Source organism: Oryza brachyantha, chromosome 9, assembly GCF_000231095.2.
Source record: "Oryza brachyantha chromosome 9, ObraRS2, whole genome shotgun sequence".
Taxonomy (NCBI): Eukaryota; Viridiplantae; Streptophyta; class Magnoliopsida; order Poales; family Poaceae; genus Oryza; species Oryza brachyantha.
The window spans coordinates 14,085,314-14,112,287 of NC_023171.2; the positions used below are offsets into that span (position 1 = coordinate 14,085,314).

At 42.7% G+C, this 26,974-nt stretch overlaps 4 protein-coding genes across 4 annotated transcripts; 2 read left to right on the forward strand and 2 right to left on the reverse strand.

Annotated features, from left to right (window-relative positions):
- Positions 1-8,038: 8,038 nt before the first annotated feature.
- On the reverse strand, positions 8,039-12,015 carry LOC102705840 (la-related protein 1B). The gene is made up of 7 exons (XM_006660849.3): positions 11,623-12,015; positions 10,756-11,515; positions 10,524-10,674; positions 10,342-10,432; positions 8,905-8,982; positions 8,716-8,786; positions 8,039-8,603 (listed from the first exon to the last, which is right to left on the reverse strand). Exons 1-6 carry the CDS (start codon positions 12,013-12,015, stop codon positions 8,736-8,738), a joined length of 1,524 nt encoding a protein of 507 aa, XP_006660912.3. The 3' UTR covers positions 8,039-8,603; positions 8,716-8,735.
- Positions 12,016-16,093: 4,078 nt separating this feature from the next.
- Positions 16,094-17,596, forward strand: LOC102706125 (probable aquaporin PIP2-7). Its single transcript, XM_006660850.3, has 3 exons — positions 16,094-16,858; positions 16,938-17,078; positions 17,171-17,596. Exons 1-3 carry the CDS (start codon positions 16,253-16,255, stop codon positions 17,291-17,293), a joined length of 870 nt encoding a protein of 289 aa, XP_006660913.2. The 5' UTR covers positions 16,094-16,252; the 3' UTR covers positions 17,294-17,596.
- A 2,170-nt stretch (positions 17,597-19,766) lies between these two features.
- On the reverse strand, positions 19,767-20,852 carry LOC102716443 (blue copper protein 1a-like). Its single transcript, XM_015841157.1, has 2 exons — positions 20,581-20,852; positions 19,767-20,474 (listed from the first exon to the last, which is right to left on the reverse strand). Exons 1-2 carry the CDS (start codon positions 20,822-20,824, stop codon positions 20,119-20,121), a joined length of 600 nt encoding a protein of 199 aa, XP_015696643.1. The 5' UTR covers positions 20,825-20,852; the 3' UTR covers positions 19,767-20,118.
- Positions 20,853-25,247: 4,395 nt separating this feature from the next.
- Positions 25,248-26,534, forward strand: LOC107304960. Its single transcript, XM_015841149.1, has one exon. The coding sequence runs from the start codon at positions 25,371-25,373 to the stop codon at positions 25,752-25,754; it is 384 nt and encodes a 127-aa protein (XP_015696635.1). The 5' UTR covers positions 25,248-25,370; the 3' UTR covers positions 25,755-26,534.
- Positions 26,535-26,974: the final 440 nt, after the last annotated feature.

Genomic DNA, 26,974 nt, shown 5'->3' on the forward strand with positions numbered 1-26,974 from the left:
AACCCTAAAAATCACGATTCTAGAAACGACGAGTTGTTTGTGTGGAATGAATGTAATGATGTACGCAGATGTTTGACTAACTGCAGTCCTATGATTATAATGAGCTTTCTTGCTGCAATTCCAGTGCTTAGATAAGACAGTGACGTTGGACTGAATTTTTGCTGTGACATTTCTATCTAATAAACCACCCGTTGTTTGTCTCTCCTGGGCCCCAGTGGTCAGTGGCTTGAAAAGCCTCCAAGGACAAGATTCTGAAGGCGTCATCTTCGTATCTCCTAGATCAGGATATGTGGCCACGCTACAAAGGATAGTGAAGTGAAAAACACAAGTGCTTCAAAAAAAAAAAGTGAAAAACACAAAGCTAGCTAGTGGTATTTTAAAATATGAGCTGCCAGTTAGTGCTTGAGTGAGTGGATGAATATCAGAATATACACTATACTTAGTTACAGTTACAGTTGCACGTACTAATCTGTTTAACCTACAAATCTCTATAACTCAATTTAATTGTGTGTTACTCTGTTCCTAAAAACTTTAATTTTTGTTTCTATGTCAATCGTTTGACCATCAGTCTTGTTTAAAAATTATTAAAAAAATTTAAAAAATTAGTCACGTATAATAATACTACTCATATTTTATCATCTAATAACAATAAAAATATTAATCTAAAAAAATTAAATAAAATAAAGAGCCAAACATTGTATTTAAAAACTAAAAATAAACTTATTTTGAAACAGGTGGAGTAGAAATTACCGTTAGAACATTATTTCTGGCCCTGATACATGACACCAAGAGCTTAATAACTAAAGCAGCCAAACAATATTGGATATTTTTATAACATTGCAAAACCAAGCAACAGTGGCATGTGAAATTGGTCACAGTAGCTTGTACTGCCAACAGAAACGAGTGGGTATCAAATAAAAAGACGGAGGTGAAGCGAATGACATCATTCAAGTTAGCCTAGATTCACGCCAAAGTGGGACGTACTGTGGTGATCATTGAAGCGCCCGCTGGATGAACGGCTACCTTACGCCTGATTAAAAATGTTACAGTACCAGCAACTTGGACTGAAAATGCCATGTGACAGCGTCTCATGACAGCGTTTCATTTATCACCCACGCACTAATAAAAAAATATAATATCATAAATTTTATCAAATACTAATACGACGATTCTTTAGAAATAAACTTATTTTAGATAAAGAAGAGAGGGAAAATATGATGGTATTTGAAACGGAGGGAAGTACTGTTAAAAGGTGTTATTTTAGATAAACTTGATTAATTCTAGGTGCAGACAATTAGTACAATCTGCTACTATTAAAAGGTGTTCACATTTATATACTGCAGGAGGACTTGGCGTCCTAGACTCCCTAGCTAGTTGTCTACCCATAGGTGAGCATCAAATTTGTTTCGACACAAGTATACTAGGACTGTAGGAGTACTCGGTATGTACTCGAGAAAAAAAATTTCTTTTATGATGATGGCTAGAGAGAATACGGTACCGACAGTAGTTGATAAAAAACATATTGATCTGGCGTACGAAATACACGTGAAGGTCTGAAAGATTTGCTTAACTTCAGTATATGTGTTAAATTTTAATAAGGTGTGGGTGTGACGGTTAGTTTTATCCTACAAATAATAATATGAATAATAAAAATAAGCCGATCGGCTACGACCAGATGGATAATTGATGACCTAATCGATTATCAAAGACTAGACAAGTTGCATTGGATTTCTAGCCAGAGAAAACGAAAGGGATTTGAGCTTACTGTCTATAGTTTCTTATGGAATCAGTGGACATGAACTCATTGTCTACTTCAAAGTAAGTATATACCAGCGGTATATGGAAGGGTGTGTTAAAAATTTTAGGATAAAATTGAAAAGGGTTTAAGTAAGAGCATCTCCAACAACGTACCTAATAGGTTTCCAAAATAATTTTTTTATCTGTGTTGAAAACAGATGTCCAATGAAAATCTAATCTCGTTCAGTAGTCCCAATCATAGCTCAAAAGTAGCTCAAATCTGAAGATACAATCGGCGTTTCCAATCTCATTGAGCGGAGTCTGTTGCGCGAAATATTTCGCTCCTGAAGAGTCGCATGTTATTTTTTTCTGCACCCATGCCGATCCCGCGCCATTCGCTCCACAACGCTGAGGGAGAAAAAACATCGTGCGCAGGGGGCGGCGCTGTCGTACACAGGGGACGGCTGAATTAAGAAATAGAAGAGAACGATCTTAACTAATTTGGTTGATCAACTATTTTTAGGTCCACTATTTTTTAAGAAGACCTTCAATACATGATTTTTCGAATATAATGTTTATGATTTTTAGAACATAATGTTTAGTTCTCTATTTGAGATGCTCTGGGTTTAGGTCCACAATTAATCTAATGATAATAAGATGTTCTGTGATACTGCTTATCAGCATATGGACCTAGCAGCATGTACTGTAAGGCACTTGTAACTTAATTGTAAGTGGGCAGTAACACCTCATGTGGCCAGCGGCATGGGAGACGTCTTCGGCGCGTGTATGATGAAGCCTCCGGGTAAGCAATGGAGAAAATGGGGATGTCAAGATCGGGGTGTAACGAATATGGCCTAAAAATTATGAAAGTACGACCTACGAAATATAAGAGAGAGATAAAATTGCCCCTTTACAATTAGAAAATGTACCGAACATGCATCATGCCGTTCGGACAGGGTCCTTAATTGAACACTGAACATTACTTGAATCGCACTGCCCTGAACGCTGTTGCGCCACGTTGCCGGCTATGTTTACGTTTATAAGTTAAAATTTAAATTATCGACCTTAAATTTAAAATTAAATTTTTATATGTTCTTATCGAATTATTTTAGCCTTAGCTTTTAAATTGTTAAGTATATATAAATAAAAGTTTTATTCATACATTATTTTTTGTTTGCAAATTTATCTCTTGACTTTTTTATAAAAAAAAAATCAATCAGTTACTCCGGTGTCTTACGAGTATGTTGTTACTCTTTAATAGTATGAATGTATTTATGGAGGCAATAACATCGTGTGTAATATAAAAAGAAAAAAAAGAAGGAAAGAAAGAAAATATTAATTTCATATGCTTGGTCCTGTAGCAGGCCAGAGCTGGCAGGCAGTAGCTAGTCAAGGGCTGAAGGCTGCGGTCGATGGTGCAGGACGTGCAGTGCACACGGGGCGAGAGAGCGGCTACAGCTCGCCGCGCGTGCGTACGTACGACGGCGCTGTTGGCTTTGCCCGGTGAGCGGTGGGTGTGTCCCGTCGGTCGATCCGCCGGCGATGCACTGTGCAGCAGCGGCGACGCCCATCACAAGCAGATCGAACATGCAGCGCGCGTACCGTACGTACTGCTCCAACCAACGTGTCGATCCGACGATCGCTCGCCGACGCGACGTCAATGTGCTCTCGATCGATCTCGATCCGGATGTGGAGATCAGGAGGCCGGAGAGAGGGGTAGCGTCGTGTGTGTGGTTGTGTCATGGAGGAGGAGGAGGAGGGGGAGGGGGTCACGCAGCAAGGATCATCGGGGGGGCGGGCAGCCTTTGGGCGGCCGGCCGGCTCGTTTTCCGCTTTGACGTACGATGGCGGAGGACGGCGGTGTCGGCCGCTGATACGCCGCGGAGGGCGAGAGATACGTGCAGGGCCAGGGCAGAGCACGCGGGCAGAGGCAGCTGCTGCGTGCATGGAGGCACGCGTCGGGTACACGTACGTAACACTTACACGATCGGTCCATTCGCTCGCGCGATCGCCTCCGCTTACGCTTTGCCCTGACAAAATTTTACTCACTCACTCACCCTTACTAGCTGGGCGATGCTGGGACCAGGATCCTCCACAGGACCCACAGACCAGTGATCTCGGTATCTTATTATAGCATTTTCTAACCAGTCGTCCGAATTTAATTTTATATATGGTTATTTGGATGACCATACAAAATAGATTATCTGTTCATATTAGTTATCGCTCCGACAAAATATATTACATCATCCATCTATATTTTATTAATAATTTACAATCATCTTCTTATGTTGTTACTGTTATCTACCCTTCTAATTGGATGCTGAGATATATAAGGAGGAGAGAATATCCATATTCGAAGTTTCTCTTTCCAATATAGATGATACTATTTTTTACGATGAGATAGATTATTTGCTAAGTAACATTTTTTTCTCACATACTCTATTTCATAATGGAGGATGAGATGAAATATCTGTTACGGATGCTCTTAGAGAATCTTATTTCGGAAAACTACACCTATGGCCGTTGCCTAACCAGAATAACCTCATTTTTCGTAAAATAAATTTATTTTTAACTAAGTTAATGACTGCGTCGACATAGATGTTAAATTATGGATTTTTATCGGTACATTTTCTAAACCGTTAAACATATTCAGAAATTATTTTATATAAAGTACATAATCTACCTTTCGTAAAGAAAGTTTTTACTTTTTTAGTTAATTTAGTCATTTATATGATTAAATATCTATCACAAAATTAGATAATCATTTGATTCTTTAATATTCGCTATCTCAACCACCACAGTTGTCCCACGAAAAATTCATCTCTACGACAATTAGTGTGTTGGAGTTTACAAGGGTGGAGAACAAATATATTGGAGTTTGAAAAAATGAGGGGCAAGTACGATGGAATATACTAAAGTGAGAAACGATTACATTAGAGTTTAAAATTGGAGCATTTTAGTGTTTTTATTAGTGTATGTTACTATCTCTGTCCCAAAATAATATTATTTTTTATCCTCTTGTTTGTCCCAAATAAGTTTATCTCTGAGTAATTATCGTATAAGAGTTTATAAAAGTAGAAAACAAATGCATGGGAACTAGATAAATTATGGAGTAATTGCATGAGGAATTGATAACGTAAAGGATACTCTTTTATTTTATTTTTATTGGTAGATGTGAGATATGTGAAAAGTAAAAATATTCTACGATAGAGGAACTAGATCAGAACATATGATGTATTTGGGATAGAGGTTGTATATAGTTTGGGTCCGTTTCACCGAGTTTAACTCCCTGTGAACTAGAGTTTAGAGTGAAGCTATGGATTGAGGAGCGGTCCGAGCCCTACTTCACCTCTCTATTTCAATTTATCCATACTGCATTAGCCCGTTTTGCTTACATTTTAGGTGAAGTTGAACTATTTGATTCGTGTTATACTTATAAGTTCAAATTTTAAATTTTAGCATTAAGTTTAGAGTTGATTTAGGAGTTTATCTTAGTTTATTTTTAATGCTTTTATATCGCTAAAAACACGTGTAAAATTTTTACTTATAATACTTTTTTATTTGTAAATATGTTTTCTTAAAAAAAAAAGAGTAAACGATGACAACCGTTATATCTGTGAACTCCGTGCTTCTACACGATTTGACCGTTGATTGGTTGGTCGTATGTGAGCACGAGCAAAGCCGTAGACGAGCCAAACTACGGCAAGGTTGCATGCTTTCATTTAACGAGTGTCAAGTCAGTTTTTCTATGCTTAATTGACGTTCGATCGGGCGTTATGCATGCCCTCTACAGCAGTGTCAAAAAGCTACTCCCGATTTTTTTTTACATCATTGATTTTTTATCGACCCTTCATCTTTTTCAAAAAAAATTATGTAATTAATTATTTTATAATGATTTGATTTATTATTAAAGTAATTTTAAGTATGATTTATAATTTTGTATATTTGATAAAATTTTTAAATAAGAGAAGGTCAAACGTAAATAAAAAAGTTAACGGCGTGAAAAAAAAATGAAAATCGGAGGTAGTACCGTATCTTCGTCCTTAAGGGTGTGTTTGGTTTGGGGATGAGTTAGAATGGGTTAGACCCATTCTTGTTTTTTTGGGTTAGAGCGGTTTCATTTTTCTGTTTGGATGAAGGGTTAGAGCGAGTATGTTTTCTGTTTGGTTAGAGAGATGAAAATGGATGGAATGAACCTATCCTGTGTTTGGATGGATGAATTTTGGTAGGACAAGTAGGTAGAGTAACCTCCTCATATGCAAAGGTAAGATTACCTTCTCATAACAAATATGTGAAGTTACCAATTGAGTTTACAAACTGAGAATAGTTATGTGCATGCATTAATACATCAATTCTTCACACATAAATAGTATTTTTAAAACATTGACAAGCCAATTAATCCACGTTCTAAGTAATATAAGGATAATAATGACAAATTATTTTTCTTTTGCCAATATGTGTTTTGGCTATCAACAAGCAACAAATGACACGGTTGAACAATCGATCAAACTTTGAAATAGATGAAATTCGCACGAAATATTAACCGCTTGTTGTACGGTACTGCCGATTTACAGATGTTGGAGTGATGAGAGGATGCATCATATTCATCTAGAAAGACCTGTACATCAATGAAGGGCAGCAAGAAGTGCTCGTCGGGTGCCTCAGCTTCATCTTCCTCCTCGGCAGCCTCGACACGTCATCGGCCGGAAATGGACCATCGGCCTCGCCGCTGCCGTCTTCCTCCGATAGCGAGGATGAGGCGCAGGAGGTGAAGAGGAGAGGAGGGAGGGGAGCACCTGATGCCAGCGCCAATCTATTCCCTGTCGCCGCCGCAGCCTCCTCTCCTCCCCCTGTCGCTGTTGAGCCGCCTACGAGGAAGAAACGCCGAGGGGGAGAAAAATCGCGAGCGGAGGAGGGAGATGCGGTCTATGCACCGGTGATTTTTCCGGAGAGTTCACCCTTGCGTGGGCCCTCTTCACGCGCGCCCGCGCACGCTGCTGGGTCGGCTCGGTCCGGCAAATTTTGCCGGATCATCCCACCCCGAATCTGGTTAGAATATTCCCTCCTAGGTCCGACCCACTCCTTCCGACTCCCAAACCAAACAAGGGCAAAACCGGGTTGGCTTTATCCCAACCCATGAAATCTTCCCAACCAAACACATACTAAACGTAAAGCGTTTTATCTAAATTTATTTATTCCTAAAATCCCTTACGTTGTTCGTGGTACGATGACGAAGTTCTCGTGTTTTACCACCAAGCCCGGTCGATTGGTCCGCCGCAGAATATGATTACTGCTGGTCGATGGCGCCGGAACCAAATTTATCCATAAAGAAACCTCTGTGATTAACATGGAATAGATATGATACTACTATTGCTAGATTACTAATTAAATAAGAAGATAGTACTGGTTATGTGGGTGCTGGCCAGAGAACAAATTCGACAGAAAAAATTGTCACGTCTTGTCGTGTTATCCAGGTACGGGGGGGCATCTATCCCTGTGGTTCCATCATCTCGTGGCCAAGCACCGGCACAAGCCCCGGTAACCAATGAAGGCAGGCAGCCAGGAATCACTCCGGGCAAAAGTAACAACCAACCAAGCAACGGGATCATCATTTGAAAAATCAAATCGTAAAGGTTCGCAATCAAAAGCTTGGGCGAACGCCGGTGCGGTATCTTGCATCATATTTTTGGTAAGAGCACTCCAAAGATTTGACAATTTAGACTCTGGCCAACTCTCCCCCTCTCTCTCTTGCGTGCTCGTTTTTCTAAATACTAAACGATCTATCTTTTTGTAAAAAGTTTTTTACATAGAGGTTTATCTTACACTTCTAAAAGTAGATTTTTTTCTCTGTAGAAGTTAATTTTATTGTTTATATTAGTAAATAGCTATCACAAAATCAGATAATGTTTAATTAATAATCTTCAAAAGAACAATTTATTGAATTGAACTTGAATTCTTGAAAAATCACACCGAATTTCACTCAGCATACTCTCATCCCGCATTCAAACCTTAAAATTTTGTAGATAATCGGTTTCAATTCGAAAACGTAAACCCTGGTTAAAGAGCCATCGTCCACAGCCAGTCACACGAGCTCTTTTGCGTTGCCACCTACTGGAGTAGCAGTGGTTGCTTCACACGGCAGGCACGTGCTCCTGTCATGCCTCACCTGTTCGTTGTTTCCAACTGAATTTCGGTAAAATCAGTGAGAAATCTCGGAAGAATTCGTGAAAGCAGATGGATTTATACTGTATACTTGTATTTCATCTGCAAACACGAGCAATCAGATGGCAACAGGAATGTATTTGAAAGGAACTCATCTAGCTGTGTCCATCTGGTGAAAACCATGGAGACAGCTTCTAGGATTCAGACTGCCTTTCGTATTCCAGAGTGAATCACATGCTGATTGCACAAGCATGCTAGAGCTTCAAAGAGAATAAAAGGCGAGACAAAAAAAATATTCCGGTAACCTCTCTGCTTCAGTAGCCCAAATCATCGTGCATGCAACCAAAAAATGACGGGGTAATCCCAAAATAAACCCCACAGAACATCCACAACAGTGAAGAGGACATCGTCTTATGATGAAAAGGCACCGACCGTTTCTTTATCTGACAAAACTATACAGACCAAAAAAAGGATTTATATTCTGGAGACTGTTTCCTATTTTTGGTGTATTTGCCCCCTTCCAATGCCTTTAATACGCCTTTCCCAGCAGCCAACATGTCTGACCTAAATAAACAAAATCTTCTTACTCTGAAATGACCCACTGTACACCCATGATGCATCACGAAACCTACGCCCGTGATCAAATAAGCCCCCTTCTAATCAGCTCTCCAGGATAGCAAGCAGCTGTATTTTACCATCTCAACCTGCATTTGACCAGAAGAAATGCTTCAGTTAGTACCTAATCTCCACAGATGTTACGTCTACACATAGCTGTCATGAAAAAGCGAAGCCAGGAGTGTGAATGGTGGAACCAACCTGATTTGCAGGTTGGGGGCTTAATGAAGTAACCACTCTGGCCAATCATTGCGCCTTCGGACAGTATTTCCCTGTTTATTCCATGATAGTAAAAAATACAAATACAAGTCAGATGAGAAATCAACACCCTAACTGGACGAAACAATGAAAACAAACTGTATATCCAACGATGCAGGTGTGTGCACAAACCTGCACTTCTACTAGCTCTGACCCACGAACAGCATCTAGTATATAGTTGGTGTCTACAAAGTATGTAAATCTCCTCATCTACAAAAGAACACAAGAGAGCTGTGATGAATAGAACTGTAACATCATTTGCATATAGTACTATGCATTGCTCCAGAAAATGGTGTCAAAGACAAACAAAGTTACCACACTAGGACGTCAAAAATAGTTGCAGCTCAGTTAAAATTATGTGTGCAGCATAATTAACAAAACAACAAAAGAAATGCAAGGTGCATTTTTCTTTTTGACGACAGGATCAAAATATGGTCAACTGCCTAGTCCCAACACCTGTAACTGTCAAGCATTCACAATTGGAGATCTATGTGAGCCACCCAAGTGGAAGTATCTATTATGCAGTCCTCACTAGAAGTCACAGCTATCAAGCATATCCATGTATCCACAATCATACGTCAAGTAATGTTTAAATCCTATGTGAATATCCCTATTTTCACTTGTTCAACTCTGGAGCTATTTATGTGTTGATGCCATGACTAGAAACAGAATAATGTCTCAAAACAGATGTTTCAGTCTATGCAGATAACACAATTAGTAATATTAAGCATTTCAAAACTAGACAATCACTATTTGTCTGATTTGTTGCTAACTTCCAGCAGATACTGCACATGTAACATACATGGGTACAAGTCGTTGCAACTGTGAAACAATGGAATTGTCTGTGCTTTCTCAATGAATATTACAGTAGCTTGAGACATGTCAAGTACAATCCCAAAACATATGATACAAGAACATATGCAATTGTGTTATGAACTGCAATCTATCTCACAGTATGATGGCAATATGCATACATATGTTGGTGGTTTGATAGGCTAATGATTACAACCAAGTTCTTCCAGACCAGAAAAACATTGTGTTCGACAAAACTTAGCAACCCATGTCAGTCTACCAGAGAAGCAGATGTCAAAATAATTTGAGTTTTTCCTTTAACAGTTTCAAATGTGAAAATTATGAAAATTTTCATCCAAAACTACGATTGAGATTTTTTAACATTAATACATTAAATTTTGTACTTTCATAGCTATCTTTAATTGCCTTCTGCCAAGAAAGCATAACCATCCTCATTTTACTACATATTCACATATCTTGTGAACATCGAGAAGTGAGAACCACCCTCCCTAGCAGCAACAGCATGAATTGTGTGGAAACAGGAAATAATATGCCTTCTAGAAAAACACATCAAACTGCAGGGATTAGAGTTCCGCAATAATACAATTTTCTATCCAGCATTCTAACAGTAGCATAATGGGGCAGTTCTGAAAACTATGTAGAAAACAAACATTAGTTATATCAGTGTTCAGTGCATGGGGGGGAAGATAAGGACCCATATCAACAATACAAACTTAACACAGGGACAAGAATAAAATAATAAATGAGAAAACTAACCCTGTTAAATTGCGTGATTAGTTCAATGGGTACCCATCCTTGATCATTCATGTGTCTCCTCAAGTATGTGTCATGACACAGATTATTAGTGCTAGCAAAAGACAAGATGAGAAAAAAAGACAATCAGCACCAAAAAATGGCATGAATACCCATACCCAAATAAAAAGAAGCACATTCACTACCTAAAATAGAATTCTATCTGCGTACGGATATCCTTTTGGAGATTCTGGTCATCTTGGGGAACCCATATTGGCTGCATTGGCGGCCGGACAAGGTGCATGTTCTGGAATTGCTCCACTGGTGGGAGGTAGATAGGGTAACCTTGCATATCAGCTGTACATCACCACACAAACCACATTACAACAAAAAGGATGGAAGTTGTCCAAAGAAGTGAAGGATGGATTTCAGGCTCACCAGTGTAAGCAAAGTGTGGAACATATGGCACAAAAGGCTGCGGCACCATAAAATGTGCAGGGGGTGGCGGCGGCGGTGGTCGAGGAAAAGGTCCAGACTGGTAGATGCCTGGCTGTTGTTGCTGAGGTGGCTGGGGTAGCATCGGCTGCCGAGGGTAGTTTCTAGGAGAGAAACTACCCCCTCTCTCATGGTCGCGACGATTACGATTACCACCACGACCACCAAAACCATTGTTACTGCTACTACCGTTTCGGCCATTATTGTTCCAGAAGCTCCCTCCGACAGCGCCATTTCTATTGCCCCCATCACCACTGCCACCAGCATAATGGTTGCTGCCACCACTGCGTCCGTTATTGTTCCAGCTGTTATTGACAGATGCCCTTCTGCTGCTGTCATGGGCACTGCTACTGGCGCCACTGCTATTGAAAATATTGTTCAGGTTTGCAACACCACCTCCATTGGTGCTGTTGCCATGACCAGACCTACTGTTGGTACCGCTTCCCCCACCAACAAGGCCTCCATCGTTCGACTTCCCATCAGCACCGTCGCTAGTGTTTCCATCACGGCTGCTAATACTACCAGCACTGTTGCCACCACCGCCAGCGTGCCGAGCTAGATTTGGCTGGTCAGCGTTGCCGTTCTGTTGCGAGGTGACCACGGCGGTAGCATTGGGAGGTGGAGATGAAGAGGTAGGGTTTGAGACACCGGAGATCGGATTAGCAGCTGGATGCGGTTGCATAGATGGCGCAATCAAATCCTCCTGATCGCATACATAGATTCATCAAAACACACAAAAGCATCAGTCCGTGCTGCATAACTAAAGCGAGAGAGATTTTCTAGATTCTAGGTGATCACGAGATTCAATACCGATGCGGAGGGGGCGGAGCCATCGGAGAGCGACTTGAGCGAGTCCGACGACGCCGACTTGGGCAACGCGCGCGCCGCCGACTCCGCGAGCGCCGGCCACGACCCGGGGCCCCCACCCATGATACCGCCCCCGCCCCCACCGGTAGCAGCCGCCGCCGCCGCGGCAGCGTGGAGCGGCGCCGGGACGTTCCACGCCGTCTTCCTCCCCGCCGCATTGCCGGGATCGGCGCCCTCCGCCTGCCCCGCTGGATCCCGCCGATTCGCCTGATGCGGAGGCGGCGCGCGGTCGGGCTCCGTCGCCGTGATCCCCGCCGCCGGAGCGGGGGCGGCCCCCGCGTCAGCAGCCGACGCCGGCTGCGTCGGAGCGGCGGCGCCACCAGCGGCCGGCGACATCGGAGCGCGAGGCGACGGCGGGGAGGGGGTGGGGGGGGGGGGGAGAGTGCGCTTCGGATTCCAGGTGGGGTTGGGTTTTGGGGTCGCGACGAAACGTGAAAAAAAAACGGAGGCGACGAGGAGGAAGCCGGAGAGAGAGAGAGCGCAGCGGCGGTGGAGAGGGTAGCAACGGAAATTTGAGGAGATCGCGGGGGTAATTTGGGGAAAGTTTTTCGTGCGGGGCGACGGGAACTGTTACAACTTGCAACGAAACGGCGCCAGCTGCTTCGCTGTTCCATGCCCATGCCCAGCACCTGCACGTATAATAATACATTTTGAACAAAATTCAGAGAGGACCAGCGGTACCGTTTTCACAAATTTCGAGCAAAATTTCGTTTAAACCGAAAGACTAAAGACTTTATTTTTTAAATATCTATTTAGTATTATAAATATAAATTAATTGATATAAAATTAAGTACCTATTTTACAATATGATATGATAAATGTTTTGTATGGAAGTTTTCTAAAACCGACGTCAAACAGTTTATAGGGATACGGTAAGCATATGCAAAAATCAAGGAAGAATCAGATTATAAGTTGGTTTGACGACCGTTTTCTCCGCTGTAAATTTAATTTATAATTAATTACGTCCAGTAAAACCTTTTACCTCCGGCCCGATTTTCTCCGGGACAGTAACGGATTCGATGATGGGCAGTTTCACCGAATCGTTTTGACCCAATGCTGCCTCAAATGGTAGGATTTTTTTTTTCCTTTCACCGCTGCCTCTGCACATTGATTGCCACGTCGACCGGACCGAGCACTTGCGTCACGGGTGAGGTCAGCTCGCTGCAACAAAGCGGTCATGGCCCCACCAGTCAGTGAGAGAGATGGGTAAGCGTGCCAGGTCAACCAGTCAACAGCCAAAAGTGTTCCTTCGTATAGTACTCGTTGTGGCACTAGGGCATGCATGTAGAAATAGTGTAAACCGGAATAAATATAGGTGTCACCGAAACGTGACAGGACAAACTTGACGTAGCGCACGTTTGACTCGACCCTTGATGTGCGCGCGTATAGGATGCACGGCTTCTTACAAAATTATCTCCAAATCACGAGTTCTCTCACAAACAACATTTAAATTGTAACGCAAATACAGTACCTAGAATTCAAAAAAAATGAAATATATGTCAAAAGTCGGACGAATCTCAATTAGACAAAAGCTTTATTAAGCAGCTTTTCTTAATTTTTAGGATTTAAAGCTTCCAAATTAAACAGGAGCATGTCCGGTTGGGTGCGTGCGTGCGGTCGGTCGAGAGGGTCCGGTCAAAAGTCGATCTGATACGAATTGGCTTTGTTGCGGTGGGCCCCATTTGGCATATGCTAGTAGAGATATAAGTTTATACGGCCTTAATCTGTTTTAGTTAATGACGTTTTTGCGGGGTGTGGGGCCCACTCGACGCCGTCTTATCGCAGCAGATGGGGGTTTTGATTTGACCGGTCGTCGTGCGATATCCTCCGTCGAGGTAGGACGTGCACGGCCGAGATCCATCCTGCATGTATTCCTTTAGTCAACAGAAAAAATATTATTATTTGTCATCCGTTATAAATAAACCAATATAAAATTAAAAGACTATAACTTTTGTTTTGTTAAATCTCAATGTAATTATTCAAGATGAAATACTACTGTATTTGATTTTGCTTAACGGTTCGTGCACGATCCGATGGTCAAACAATTCAGTACATACTTATACGACTCTTTCAAACAAGCTTAGAGCCTGTTTAGAGTAGCTTTAGATTCTGAGAAGTAGTTGTTTGATAGTTAGCTTCTAAGAATCTGGAAAAACTATTAAATCCAGCTTCTTCAGCTTCTGGATTCTTAGTTAATTTTTTAGAATCTGTAACTCCAGATTCTTAGAAACTGTGGACCATTTGGGACAGTTTATGACAGAAACAACTTTTTTATGAGAAGCTTCTCAAACAGACCATAAGAATAAGAATAATATAGTAAAAAAAACTAAAACGACTAGGTTTCTCAGGTTGTGAGCAGTACGTGTTTTGGATTTTACAAGTTCACGTAACAATGTTGTTTGGTTTCGTTTGGAGTCTCCTATCTAAACCGCCGAAGATTACGTGAGAGGTTATAATAACTGTCACAAGCCTCTCTAAACCGCACTCTAGAGAAGAGAAGACTATACCATAAAGAGTGTGCCACTGTGTCGGCGTTTCACAAGGTCAACTCTCTACCACCATCGTTGTCGGCGATCTTGCGTGCGTGCGATCGATGCAAACGACGAGCTCGATCCATATATCCTCTTGCGTCGCTCGTTGACCCTCATGACTTTTGTCGTCGTTGACTTTGTTGTTGTTAATAAATGGACGGTCACGCCTTCCAATAAATTCTTGGACGAATCGATCCAAACGCCGTCTTCTCTACCCATTGTTTATCATCGCAGCAAAAAAAACAAATGGTTTTCATTTTTTTTTTCAGCGCTGCCAGCATGGGAGAATCTGGTTCTTTCTTTGACCATTCAAAAAGATGTAAGCAGTATACAAAATACATTGTTGCTTAGCTACTCTCATCACCCGGATCGAAAAGCTACATACACACATACATGTATACCATGATCATCGAGATGATTGCTAATCTTTGTATATCATCGCTGATTAACTGTCATGGGTCGTTCAACGCTTGCACCTAACTCACTCATCGCTCACCTAACTCGCAAAAAATCATGACAGCGATCCAAGACGACATCGATTCCTTACACTTCCTCCCCCTCTAAGTATCATAAAATTAACCAGCTAGTCGCTCTGATTGAGTCTAGTAGACCACATAATCGCCGTACACTGCGATTGCATCCAGGTCAGAGCCTCAGAGTTGGTGTTCATCTCCAAAAATCAAAATCAAGAAGAAGGCAACGTTACTTTTGATGATGAAAGATTATATGATTTCTTATAGCTATTTAATGATATAAATAATAAAATTAATTAATATAAAAATAAAAATATATTTTTGAACAGTGAGTGATAAACTTTTACGTAGAAACATTTTTAAAAATATATTATTTAGTAATTTAAAAAGTGTGTATACAAAAGCCGACGAATAATCCGGGAAAAAATCAATACAAAAGAACTCAGCCTAGAGGAATAAGGCCGCGTTCGGTGGGTATAGATAAGTTAACTTATGTCATAGCACGCAAAACGTAGTAATAGATTAGTATATGATTAATTAATTATTAATTATTAAAAAAATATAAAATAGATTAATATGATTTTTAAAACAACTTTCTTATATAAAATTTTTACAAAAAATATATCATTTAGCAGTTTAAGAAACGTGCGCGTGGAAAATGAGAGGCGGAGGTGGCCGAACGGGGCCTATGGTGAGCAGGAACATTGTGGGCCTCGTGGCCCACTGCTTGCTGGGCTGGGCCCAACACGTATGCACCTGGTAGGACTATCACCGCACGTGCTTGACTCAACCCAAGTAGTCCTCTCGCAATCAATCACATCCGTGAGCACGCCATAAATTGGTATTTACTCTACGTGGTTAGCTGCCCCTTCACTAATTAACTGTAGAAAATACACGGTGCCAAATTACCACATGTAAATATAATGTAGTGATAAAAGAGGACAAAAGCGTCGTGTGCGCCGCGACAGCAACAGGACGGACACACACGCCCAACTAAAAAAAAAAAAAATCCGCGCGCCGCAACGTGACGAACTCGTCGCTGCAGCACTGCGCGGGGCGGTGGTCCCCGCCGCCGGAAAACGGCAGCGGCCATGGCGACCTCGCCGGAGACGGCAGCGGCCCCGACGTGGATCGATCAAATCGGCACGCCTCGTGGCTGCAAGAAACGATGAGAATTTCTTCGGATCTGGACAAGGATGTAGCGATCATTTTGCAGCTAAGGACACAGGAGCTAATTGCATGAGCACCAAAACGTCGCTGTGCCATGGACAGGATTCCGAATCGTGTCGTGTTCACGTCGACGTACAAGAAGCACGGTATTGTAGAACCCAAACGAATTGGCAGGGGAAAAAAAATCAAACCGTTTATAAATTTGGTAATTAGTGGGCTCGAGAGAAAGAAATGTACTGGAAGCAGTGAATCGTAAGGAAAGAATCCCCGCCAAATATCTTGTTTCTCCTTCCCGGCAAGAATGCTATCCTCTCTTGCCTATTTAAACCTCGCCTCTTGCGTTGTCGTCTTCGCGGGAGGAAGAGGAAGAAGAAGAGGGAGGAGTAGTAGGAGACAATAATGGCGTCGAAGGAGGAGGTGGCGGTGGAGACGGCGGAGGGGGGAGCGCCGGCGAAGGCGCCGTACTGGGACCCGCCGCCGGCGCCGCTGCTGGACACGAGCGAGCTGGGTAAGTGGTCGCTGTACAGGGCGCTGATCGCGGAGTTCATGGCGACGCTCATCTTCCTGTACGTGAGCATCGCGACCGTCATCGGGTACAAGAACCAGAAGGCGACGGTGGACACGTGCACCGGCGTCGGGTACCTCGGCGTGGCGTGGTCGTTCGGCGCCACCATCTTCGTCCTCGTCTACTGCACCGGCGGCGTGTCGGGGGGCCACATCAACCCGGCGGTGACCCTGGGCCTCTTCTTCGGGAGGAAGCTGTCGCTGGTCCGCACGGTGCTCTACGTCGTGGCGCAGTGCCTCGGCGCCATCTGCGGCGCCGGCATCGTCAAGGGCATCATGAAGCACCCCTACAACTCCCTCGGCGGCGGCGCCAACACGGTCAGCGACGGCTACACCGCCGCCGGCGCCCTCGGCGCGGAGATCGTCGGCACCTTCATCCTCGTCTACACCGTCTTCTCCGCCACCGACCCCAAGCGCACCGCCCGCGACTCCTTCATCCCCGTACGCGCATCCATCCATCCATCGACACCTAGCTACGACGTGGTGACGCCATGAATGAACCGTGTTGATCGATGTGCAGGTGTTGGTGCCGCTGCCGATAGGGTTCGCCGTGTTCGTGGTGCACCTGGCGACGATACCGATCACCGGGACGGGCATCAACCCGGCGAGGAGCCTCGGCGCCGCCGTGCTCTACAACCAGCCCAAAGCTTGGAACGACCACGTAACAATATATATATAATTAATCAACGAGCACCACTTTGATCAATCAATTCTTTTCTAGCCTAATGATAGTTACTTTGCTGGTTTTTGCAGTGGATCTTCTGGGTGGGGCCGGTGATCGGGGCGTTCGTGGCGGCGGTGTACCACAAGCTCGTGCTGCGCGGCGAGGCCGCCAAGGCGCTCAGCTCGTTCAGGAGCACCAGCGTCACGGCGTGACAGACGACGACGACGACGACGACGGTGTCCACGAGAGATCTTGTTTGTTTAAATTTAATTTTAAATACCATGTCGATCGTGTGATTAATCAAATTTAGATGCATGCGTGCATGCGCCATGCAGTAGAAGATATGTATGATTGATCTTGCGTAGTGCGTCTGTTCTTCGTGTTTGGGAGTGTGATATGATCGAGACGACCGTTGGTTAAAATAAGTGGATCGAGTGCCGGTGTATATGCACGGTACGCCCTTGCTATCTTGTAACATTTGGATTTTTCGGTATTAGCAGAAATATTATATATAAGCTTGTTGCTGCAAATTTCGTCGCTGAAATTAATTTATCGTCGTAATTTCATCCGGTAAATGTACATGATAGCTCTGCACACTCCATTATTGAATCATGACAAGTCTGTTCTGCAAAAAGAAGAAACAGAGAGTAAATTAACATGAGGTTCAAACAATATTGTCCAATTGGATGAAAAATCTACGTTGTCCAAAAACACCTGGTCGTTCCTACGTACCACGACTGGAAACATTCCACATGCATGCCTGTGACGAAAAACACAGTATTACTCAGCTAGTAGTATATTTGAAAGGGATTTTCTCGGCTAGAGTCCTAAGAAAATTGCACCACATAAACTATATCATCGTGTCACTCAATTGAGCTCCACCTCTCATGTGCAATCCAGCTAAGACTACTACCCGAATCCTGTGTAGTTGTTATCTTAACTCCAAGTTAAACGGCCAAATGAGCCTCAACATTTTTGTTGTTGTTGTGTGGTGTGTGCTTGTTGATAGAGACTGGATAAAACATTTCCATTGAAAAAAATGACGTGCGAAGGGTTAAGATTTGCAATGATCTGTAGCATATTTTTCCGCTGGTGCTATAGCAAATCCTCTTAGAGCCCTGTTCGGTAGAGGTGAGGGGTGGGTTAGTTATCCGGCACGGAAAACATAGTAATATTAGTATATGATTAATTAATTATTAATTATTAAAAAAATATAAAATAGATTAATATAATTTTTTAAAACAACTTTCCTATAGAAAATTTTCAAAAAAATACATCGTTTAGCAGTTTGGGAAGCGTGCACGTGGAAAACGAGAGTGATAAGATATCCAGTGGGGGCTGCCGAACACGGCATAGGTTGTATCACAAATCAAACATGTACCCCTCCGTTCCATATTATAAAACTTTTTAGGTTTGTTTAGATCTATGCATATATTAATGTGTATGATTTGTATATACGTCTAGATTTATTAGCACATATATGAATCTAGATAAGTTTTAAAAGTCTTATATAGTGGAACGAAGAAAATAGTTTAAGAGTGTGTTTTTGTTGCAACTGCGAAAATGTAATTACAATTGCACTACTGGATCTCGTTTCCTTGTCCCATTGTCTAGCTCGATCATCATGCATCCTTGCAACGCTAGCTTTACTGTCGAGTGGTCATCCAATTAAGCAACTTTTGATCCATTGTGGAAGGGGATCAGGTGTTGGGAGAGGGATCAACGCAATCCCCTGCCGGAGGGATTTCGGTAATGAAATGCTTTACTCCATGTGCCAAACAAGCCAAAAATGTCACTAGCCTTCACACTGGAGTAGTGTGCTTGGCTAGAATTGGGCATGCCTTCTATGTGGAGCTGTCCCAAAGTGATTTTAGTGAAGCACACATGTATGGCTTTTCGGCTTAGTGGATTAATGGGTATGTTTACTGAGCTCACAAATGATGCTTTTTTATGTAAAAGTTTCTACTCCATCATCCATCTGTTTTATATTGTCACGTTTTGACTTTGCATATACTCATCTATTAATCAATGTATATTATTTATACATATGTCTATATTATTTATACATATGTCTAGATTCATTATGATCCATATAAACCTGAACAATGCTTGAAAGACTTATATTATGAAAGAGATAATATATATAAGAATTTGTTAGATAATTTTAATCAAATTTCAAGTTTATACTAGTTAATTTGGCTGTTATATATACTCGAATAATGTTTCCAAATAGTTCAGACATTCAACTACTCAGCACAAAACGGCACGCAATGTATTTCAGCTCGATTCTTTCGTTGAGAAAAAGAAACAACCTCATCTTTTTAGAGCAGAACAACTTATTGATGATTAAAAAATAATTTATGAGTAAAATTTTTATATGTGTGTTCTGAGCGATATATAAACAAAGGTCAAAAAATAAATTACGATAAAAAAACACCAAAATCAACTTCATACTTAGGTTTGAAAATATAATTTTTGACACAAGCATATGCATAAAGCAAAAGGACAAGATTCATTCGGATTGCTTTGTTGAAATGTCCTAGCTACTGGATTTGCTTGCAGGGAGCTACTGCCCTGGCGATGTACAAGTGCACAGTAAAATAGAAGCTTCCTTTCCCCAATAAAAGATAGAAGCTTCCTTAGAGACTTTGACGAACAGTAACGGTACCAGAGTACATAACCATTGGCATCTCCTTATGTCAATGTAGTTGGGCTGGATTGGACCGTGATCTCACTCAGTTTGGGCCTATTGGGCCATGTGCAATATGATGCCAAAATTACCATTTCATAACTCTCAAAGGGATTATTAACATTTATCCCTTGTATAAACAAAGGTTAAAAATAAAAATGCTGAACGAAATTATCAAACAATACGTATTTGACCAATCGAATATAAAGTCAACTCTGATTCATGCGCAGATGGATCGACACATCTCTGTCTCTCTCTCTCTCACTCTCCAGCCAATCCAATGAATGGTCAAGGTCAACCATCAAACACATTCTTGATCAATTTTACATCGTGCGACTACTCAATCAATCACCAGCTAATCCACATGGCGATGACCAGAGCGAGGCAAGAAGCCGGCGTCGTCAACGCCCGCAGCCGTCGTCCGGAGCCGACGGGCGGCGGCGGCGCCATGAAGGCCCGTGGGGGTGGCGGTGGCGGCGGAGGAGGAGGCAGCGGCTCGCCGACGGCGACGGAGAACTTCATGCCGCCGAGGCAGTGGCCGCTGACGTTGCAGATGAAGTAGTAGCTCCCCGGCGCGGCGAGCTCCACGACGTCGCGCCCCGACGCCCACCGCTGCATGGTCTGGTTCGCCCCCGGGTCGCACGTCCGGAACGCGTCCAGGTTCACCCGGAGCACGTCGTGCTGCCGCTGCACGTAGCTGAACACTGCACGGGCGCGCGTGCACAGCATCAAGCAACGGCGAGGGAGAGATGGGCATCGTCGGGAACCGAGCCAGAGGTAGACGACGAACGGAGAAACGAACCAACTAACCTAGCGTGTCGCCGGCGGTGAAGTTGTACTTCTGGGACCATGCGAGGTAGCTGGGGCCGATGGTCCACCCTTCGGAGTCACCAACCGTGTACTCCGTCGCGCCGGCGAGACCAGCCGCCGCCGCCGCCGCTACGACAAGTGCCAGGACGGCAGCCGAAGAAGACGCATCTCTGGCCACCATGGTCGATCGATCGGGTTTGGAGGAGAAGAGAGGAATTTGGGTCTGGTGCGTGTGTTCTTGCATTTGGGAACTTAAATGCTTACCGAAAATTCAATGCTTTCTTGGGGTTGTTGCGTTGCATCCGCTCGCCAGGTTGGCTTGGACTTCCAACTTCGCAGTGATACTGACACCAGCAGACGACTCTGATTTGATAATCTCTACTGGCGTGTGCTGTGTACCAGGTCAAACCTGAATATAATGATTGATCAAGTAATTGTTCGTCGTGTAGAGATTATCCTGAAATTATTAGTACACGGCATGGAGCCAAGCCAAACCTAAAATATAAATTCTAATTGATTCAGTGTCATCTTCAAGGTGTTTAGAAGAAAAAAAAGCAAGCAACATATTTATAAACAAAAAATAATTTACGAATAAGACTTATATAAACATGTTCATGGCAAGCCAAAAACCAAAGCTGGAAAATAAAATTCGGTGAAAAAAGATCTCAAAATCAACTTCAAATTGCAGGCTCTTTGGTCTAGTTTATTTAGCTCTTTATACATGGTGATGTTTTTCCTAACACGGTGTTTCCGATGACAACAGCCGTGAACATAAATTAGTGTTTTTTCAGGTATCCTGATTCCTGAACTGTTAAGTGAGTCTTGGAAACGAACGCTGAAATTTTAGCTACTCTCTGACGATTAGTTCTTTCCGCCAACACTCTTTCATACGAGTTTGAGAGACGAAAGCTTGTTCTTAGTTTCAAGTAGGTTTCTTGACAATCGTAACATTGTCTGATACGCAAAGATGCAATTACACATGAATTTTTAGTGAGGGAAATGGTGCACACACCATGGATGGAAATCGAAAGGGATTGCACAGTTAAAAGAAGATAAATTAGACGCCTTTTGCTCTATTTAGTCTAGCTTCAGTTCTTTATGGTGATGTTTTTTCTTGGCCTGACGTTTCCGATAACCATGAATTGGTGTTTTTTTCAGTTATCCCGAACTCTCAAGTGAGTTCTTCAAAACGAACTCTGAAATTTTAGCTACTTTCTGACGTGTAGCCCTTTCCCCCCCGCAAAACACACTTTCAGACGAGTTTCAGAGACGAAAACCTGTTCTTCTTCGTTTCAAGTAGGCTTCTGAACAATCCTAACATTCTCTCAAGGTAAGATGACACCAATAGAATTATAGGACAACACAGAGGTAAACCTGACACACGTGGATGCAATTACACATGAAATCGTGCACACACCATGGATGGAAATCAAAATGGATTGCACAGTTTAAGAAGAGAAATGAGATGGCTAAGTAAAGTGACAAGTGCTGGGCCTGCAGGCAGGATTTAGTGTCCATGTTCAACGGGGAGACTGAATGGGCGTCTGAAGATATTGCCTATGGATCACCATCGCCGCCGTAGCTTGGAGAGGTTCATTCTCATCGCAGCTTCTACCGCCCGGCGCCAGCCACCGCCGGCCATGAGTCTGAACTGGTGTTGTGCGTCAGCACTCCAGCAGCACTGATTTTTTTTTTTTTTGCACATCATTAGTCGTCAGATAACTTTGATTGCCCAATTTTGGGACCCTACTGGCTGATTCTGGTGTCGATTGGGATCGCTGGCTGATCAATGTATGGAGGACATCCACACTAGAGTTTACAAAAGGTAACAGAAACAAGTCCGGATTTCGGACCAGATCGATCGGCTCGATTCCTGACTCAAGTCAGTTTTAAAAGAAAAGACGGCGCCTTTTTGGGTATCATCGTATTTTTATCAGTTTATTCATTTTTTTTTGCGAAATTCGGAGATACTGCTAGTTATCGGTTTTTTTATGTGTTATCTGGATTGTCAATCCTTATAGGCCCTAGGCCCTGGACATGATTAATTAATTATTAATTATTAAAAAAATATATAATTGATTAATATGATTTTTTAAAACAACTTTCCTATAGAAAATTTTTGTAAAAACTACACTTTTTAGCAGTTCGGAAAGCGTGCATACGAAAAACAAGAGAGGCTTAGTTAACCAGTGTGTATGCGGCCCTAATCTTTTGCCTTTTTGGCTGAAAATAAACAAATGGTATATTTACATACAAATATTTTATAAACGTATTCTTAACCATCTGAAAGCAAGGTTAAAAAAAATACGATAAGAAAAACTAAAATTGATTTCAAATTTAAGATGAAAAATTTTAATTTTAATTTATAAACAAAAGTAATCGAAAATATGACGATGCACGATTACATGACTGCTCAGGCAGGACCAGTTTTGGTCAACAAGATGATCCGAGCAGCACAGACATCTCACATCTGGATGGTGAACATGCGTCTCAATCCGAGTAAACATTCACTCATGGCAAAGTGAATGAATTTAATGAATGAATGGTTCCTGTCATAGCATATCCCTGAAAACTGAAAAGATCATTTTTTTTAATTTGTATGTCAGTTTCTGATTGGTGTCAAACCTACAAATTGAGGTACTTTGTGAATACACACCCTCCAAAATTTCAACACAACTCCATGAAAAGTAATAGGTTGATTGCTTAACTTTTCTAGGAAAGCCAAATGACATATTTACAAATATGTCATTTGTAAATAATTTTAAAATAATTTTTTAAATAAAATTTTTATATACGTATTCTTAGCGACCTAAAAGCTAAAACCGAAAAATAAACTTTGGTAACCCCAAAATCATCTCTAAATTTAAAATTAAAAATTCAAATTTTTGTAACCATAACTAAAATCTATTACGTATTACTCCCTCCATATTTTTATATATGACACCGTTGACTTTTAAGATCATGTTTGACCATTCGTATTATTCAAAATTTATATCCAAATATACAAAATTATAATGCATAATTAAAGTTTCTATAATAATAAATCATATTATAACAAAATAATTAATAATTATATAATTTTAATGATCAAACGTGAACCTAAAAGTCAACGGTGTCATATAGAAAAATATGGAGCGAGTATATGTTTCTAAGGAGACAGTACTTTGGTTAACGGTCACTCACTCCAGTTCCATTATCCCTGTCGTTTTAAACAAAAGTGTGTCTAAACTTTTCAAACTTTATTTATTAATACTTTTAAAATAATTAGTTTGAAAACAAGATGATAACATGTTACATGTATGTACGAGTCATAAACGGTACTTTAATAAAAACAACATTTGTTTATTTTTTATGGTTTAATAAAAAAATCATATTCAACAATAAAAACCATGTGTTGTTTAAAATGATAAAATTATCAGGAAGGAGACATCAATGGGCATCTAGAATCCAATTGTTTTACTCCTAGTATAATTTGCTGTACACGATTTGCCCTGCTGTACAGCAACAAATCCTTTCCTGGTGCTTCATGGATGCCCGGAAGGAAAATTTTTCGAATTTTTAATTTTATTTATTAAATATTTTACAAATTTAATTTTGTGTTTCAAAAATTCACAGAACTAACCTCCTGCGCCCTCTAGAAGGGCGGAATGCTGACGTGGCAAACGGCCACCCGGCCGAGAGGGATGGCCGGCAATGGCACGTCAGGCCTTTTTACATTTAGTCCTTTTCCACCGTCTGTAAGGGTGGCAAGGGGGTAAATACAAAATTGCCATGCCGTCTCGGGAACTTTTTGCAATTGAACCACGTTTTGATCCATATATGTATAACATATATATTAGTTGATCACAAGTGCTCTCTTGCCTTAGTGGTCATCATCGCCTTCTTCTAACTAGAAAATCAGAGGTCGAATTCGCACTAGAGCATAATTATTCCTATTTTTGCCAACTAAAAAGCAAAAATCAAAGAAAAATATGCTACAATAGGGTTAAGCAATTACATATGTTATACATATATGTATCAAACCACGATTCGATCGTGAAAAGTTCCTAGGACACACATGGACATTTTACATTTAGGGCGGAAAGAGGTTAATTGCAAAATTGTCCGGCGTGCCGTTGACGGCTGTCCCTCCGAGCCGGGTGGCCGTTTGACACGTCATCATTCCGTCCTCCTAAAGAGCGGCAGGAGGTTTGTTATGTGAATTTTTGAAACGCAAAATTAAATTTGTAAAATAGTAATAAATAAAATTCAAAATTCAAAAAATTCCCCGGAAGGAGACAGTTCAATCTGGGCCGGCTGTCTCCAGCTGATGGGGTGGAGCCCATCGTGCGGGGCCCACTTGCAGCGCCAGCCCACCACCCCGGACGGCATGCCACGCGGCACGCTGCCATTGGTTTCCATGGGCCCCAGCGCAACCAACGGTCAAGCGACCCACGCCGAGACGGCCGCGCCCGAGCCTGACACACGGGTCCCACACGGCAGTGTCACCGGAACGTCTCCCCGTTCGAGCCGGATCCGACCGACCGAGCCGGACCGTGGGGGCCAACAGGTCAGTGGCACGGAGCGTCTCTCCGGCGTCGAGCCCGATCCGACCGGCCGAGCCGGTTCCCGCTCGCTATAAAGCCGCCCACCCGTTTCTTCTTCCTCCATTCCGGCCGCATCGGCATCGGCATAGGAATCGGCATCGGCGGCGACCCCGAACTCAACCAAAAACCCACAAAATATTTCCGTCTCTTTCTCTTGCTCCGCGAGCTCGCGAGCGATCGACTCGAGGGTCTCTCTCTCTGGCCATGGCGTCGTGCGCTGCGCCGCAGCTCGCGTGCGGGCTGTTCGGTGGTGTCTTCACGGCGGCGGAGCTGGCGGCTGCCGACCAGCTCGTGCAGCTCAGCTGCAGCAGCGGAGGGGACGAGGCGGATGCGTCGCCGTCCTTCTCCTCCACGCCGTCCTCCCCGCGGTCGGTGAACACCTGCGCGGCCACCGCCGCGGCGGACGAGGAGTTCGAGGGGCGCCTGCGGGCGGGCGAGACGATGGAGCTGGACATGCGGGCGAGGAAGCGGTACCGGCTACTCTCCGAGCTCTACGCCGCCACGGCGACCAAGCGCGGCACCGCCTCCTGCAGGAAGAGGAAGAGGGACGGGTCGCCGGAGGCGGAGGCGGAGATCGCCATGCGGTAAGGTGGAGAGGTACCTCCCTCCGTCCGCCGTGCTAGCAAGCTTAGCTTTGGGATCGCCGGTGAGCGAAGGAGGAGGAGGAGAAGGGCTTTTGTGTAATTACCACGAAATCCGGGGTTTTTGCCTTTTAGGTTTAGCTTTTATCGGAGGGGAGGGAGAAAGACGACAAGGACTTGTTTACAGCTTGTACAGGAAGGAGACGAGTTGGTCGCGGCGGGCGTGCGTGCGTGCGTACGTGCCACCACCACTCCCGTTTGAAATTTGAAATTCGAATTTTGAACTTGCTGGGCCAGCTAGTACGCACAGCCAGATTTGCTACTAGTAGTTGCTGCCTGGAATAGCTCCCAAGTTTTTCAGATCTTGAAATGCTCCACCACGCGTACTTGTTCTACGTATAATTGCGTCTCTGCAATTTGTCCACTGCAATTGTTTTTTTTTTGTCTCTCTCTCTCTCTTGAACTCGGGATCTGTACTCGCAGTCTGAAATACAAAAATGCAAAGAACATTCCAGATCTACTACTACAAGGTTCAGTTCATCGCTGTATTGCAGGCATGGCTAGCTAGCTTCGCAGAGATGCTACTACTAACTGGGAAGCATAAGCGGCAAGTGACCCCACCTTTGCATCCAGTGTAGAATTTGAAAATGCAGGTGTGGGCGCTTTTCAAGTTCAAATTGGGTTTGGCAGCTCTCAAAATTTGCGAGATCATCGATCGGTCAGGATATATCAGGAAGAAGATGTAGCTAGCTTCAATTCATAATCAATAGGTTGTCACGACTCACGAGCCGGCAACATGTAACGCTCGATCGATCATGGCGGCTTTGGAGTTTGGAAGTTTGAATTGGCAACATGATATTAGGTGGTGTTTGGGACAAAATAAGTCTCTTATCCTATTTAATATTTGGACGTTTATTATAAATAGTAAATATAGACTAATAATAAAACTCATCCATAATTTTAGACTAATTCGTTATACGAATCTATTGAGCCTAATTAATCGGTGATTAGCCTATGTGATGCTACAGTAAGCATGCTCTAATTATGTATTAATTAGGCTTAAAAAATTCGTCTCACGAATTACCACTCATTTATAAAATTAGTTTTTTTATTAATCTGTGTTTAATTGAACATCCGATGTGACGTGAATTTAGTCTCATCTAAACAACCTCTTAGTCATGTACGATACTCGTAGTATAGTTTTGGGCAGTAGTGCCAGTACAGCTG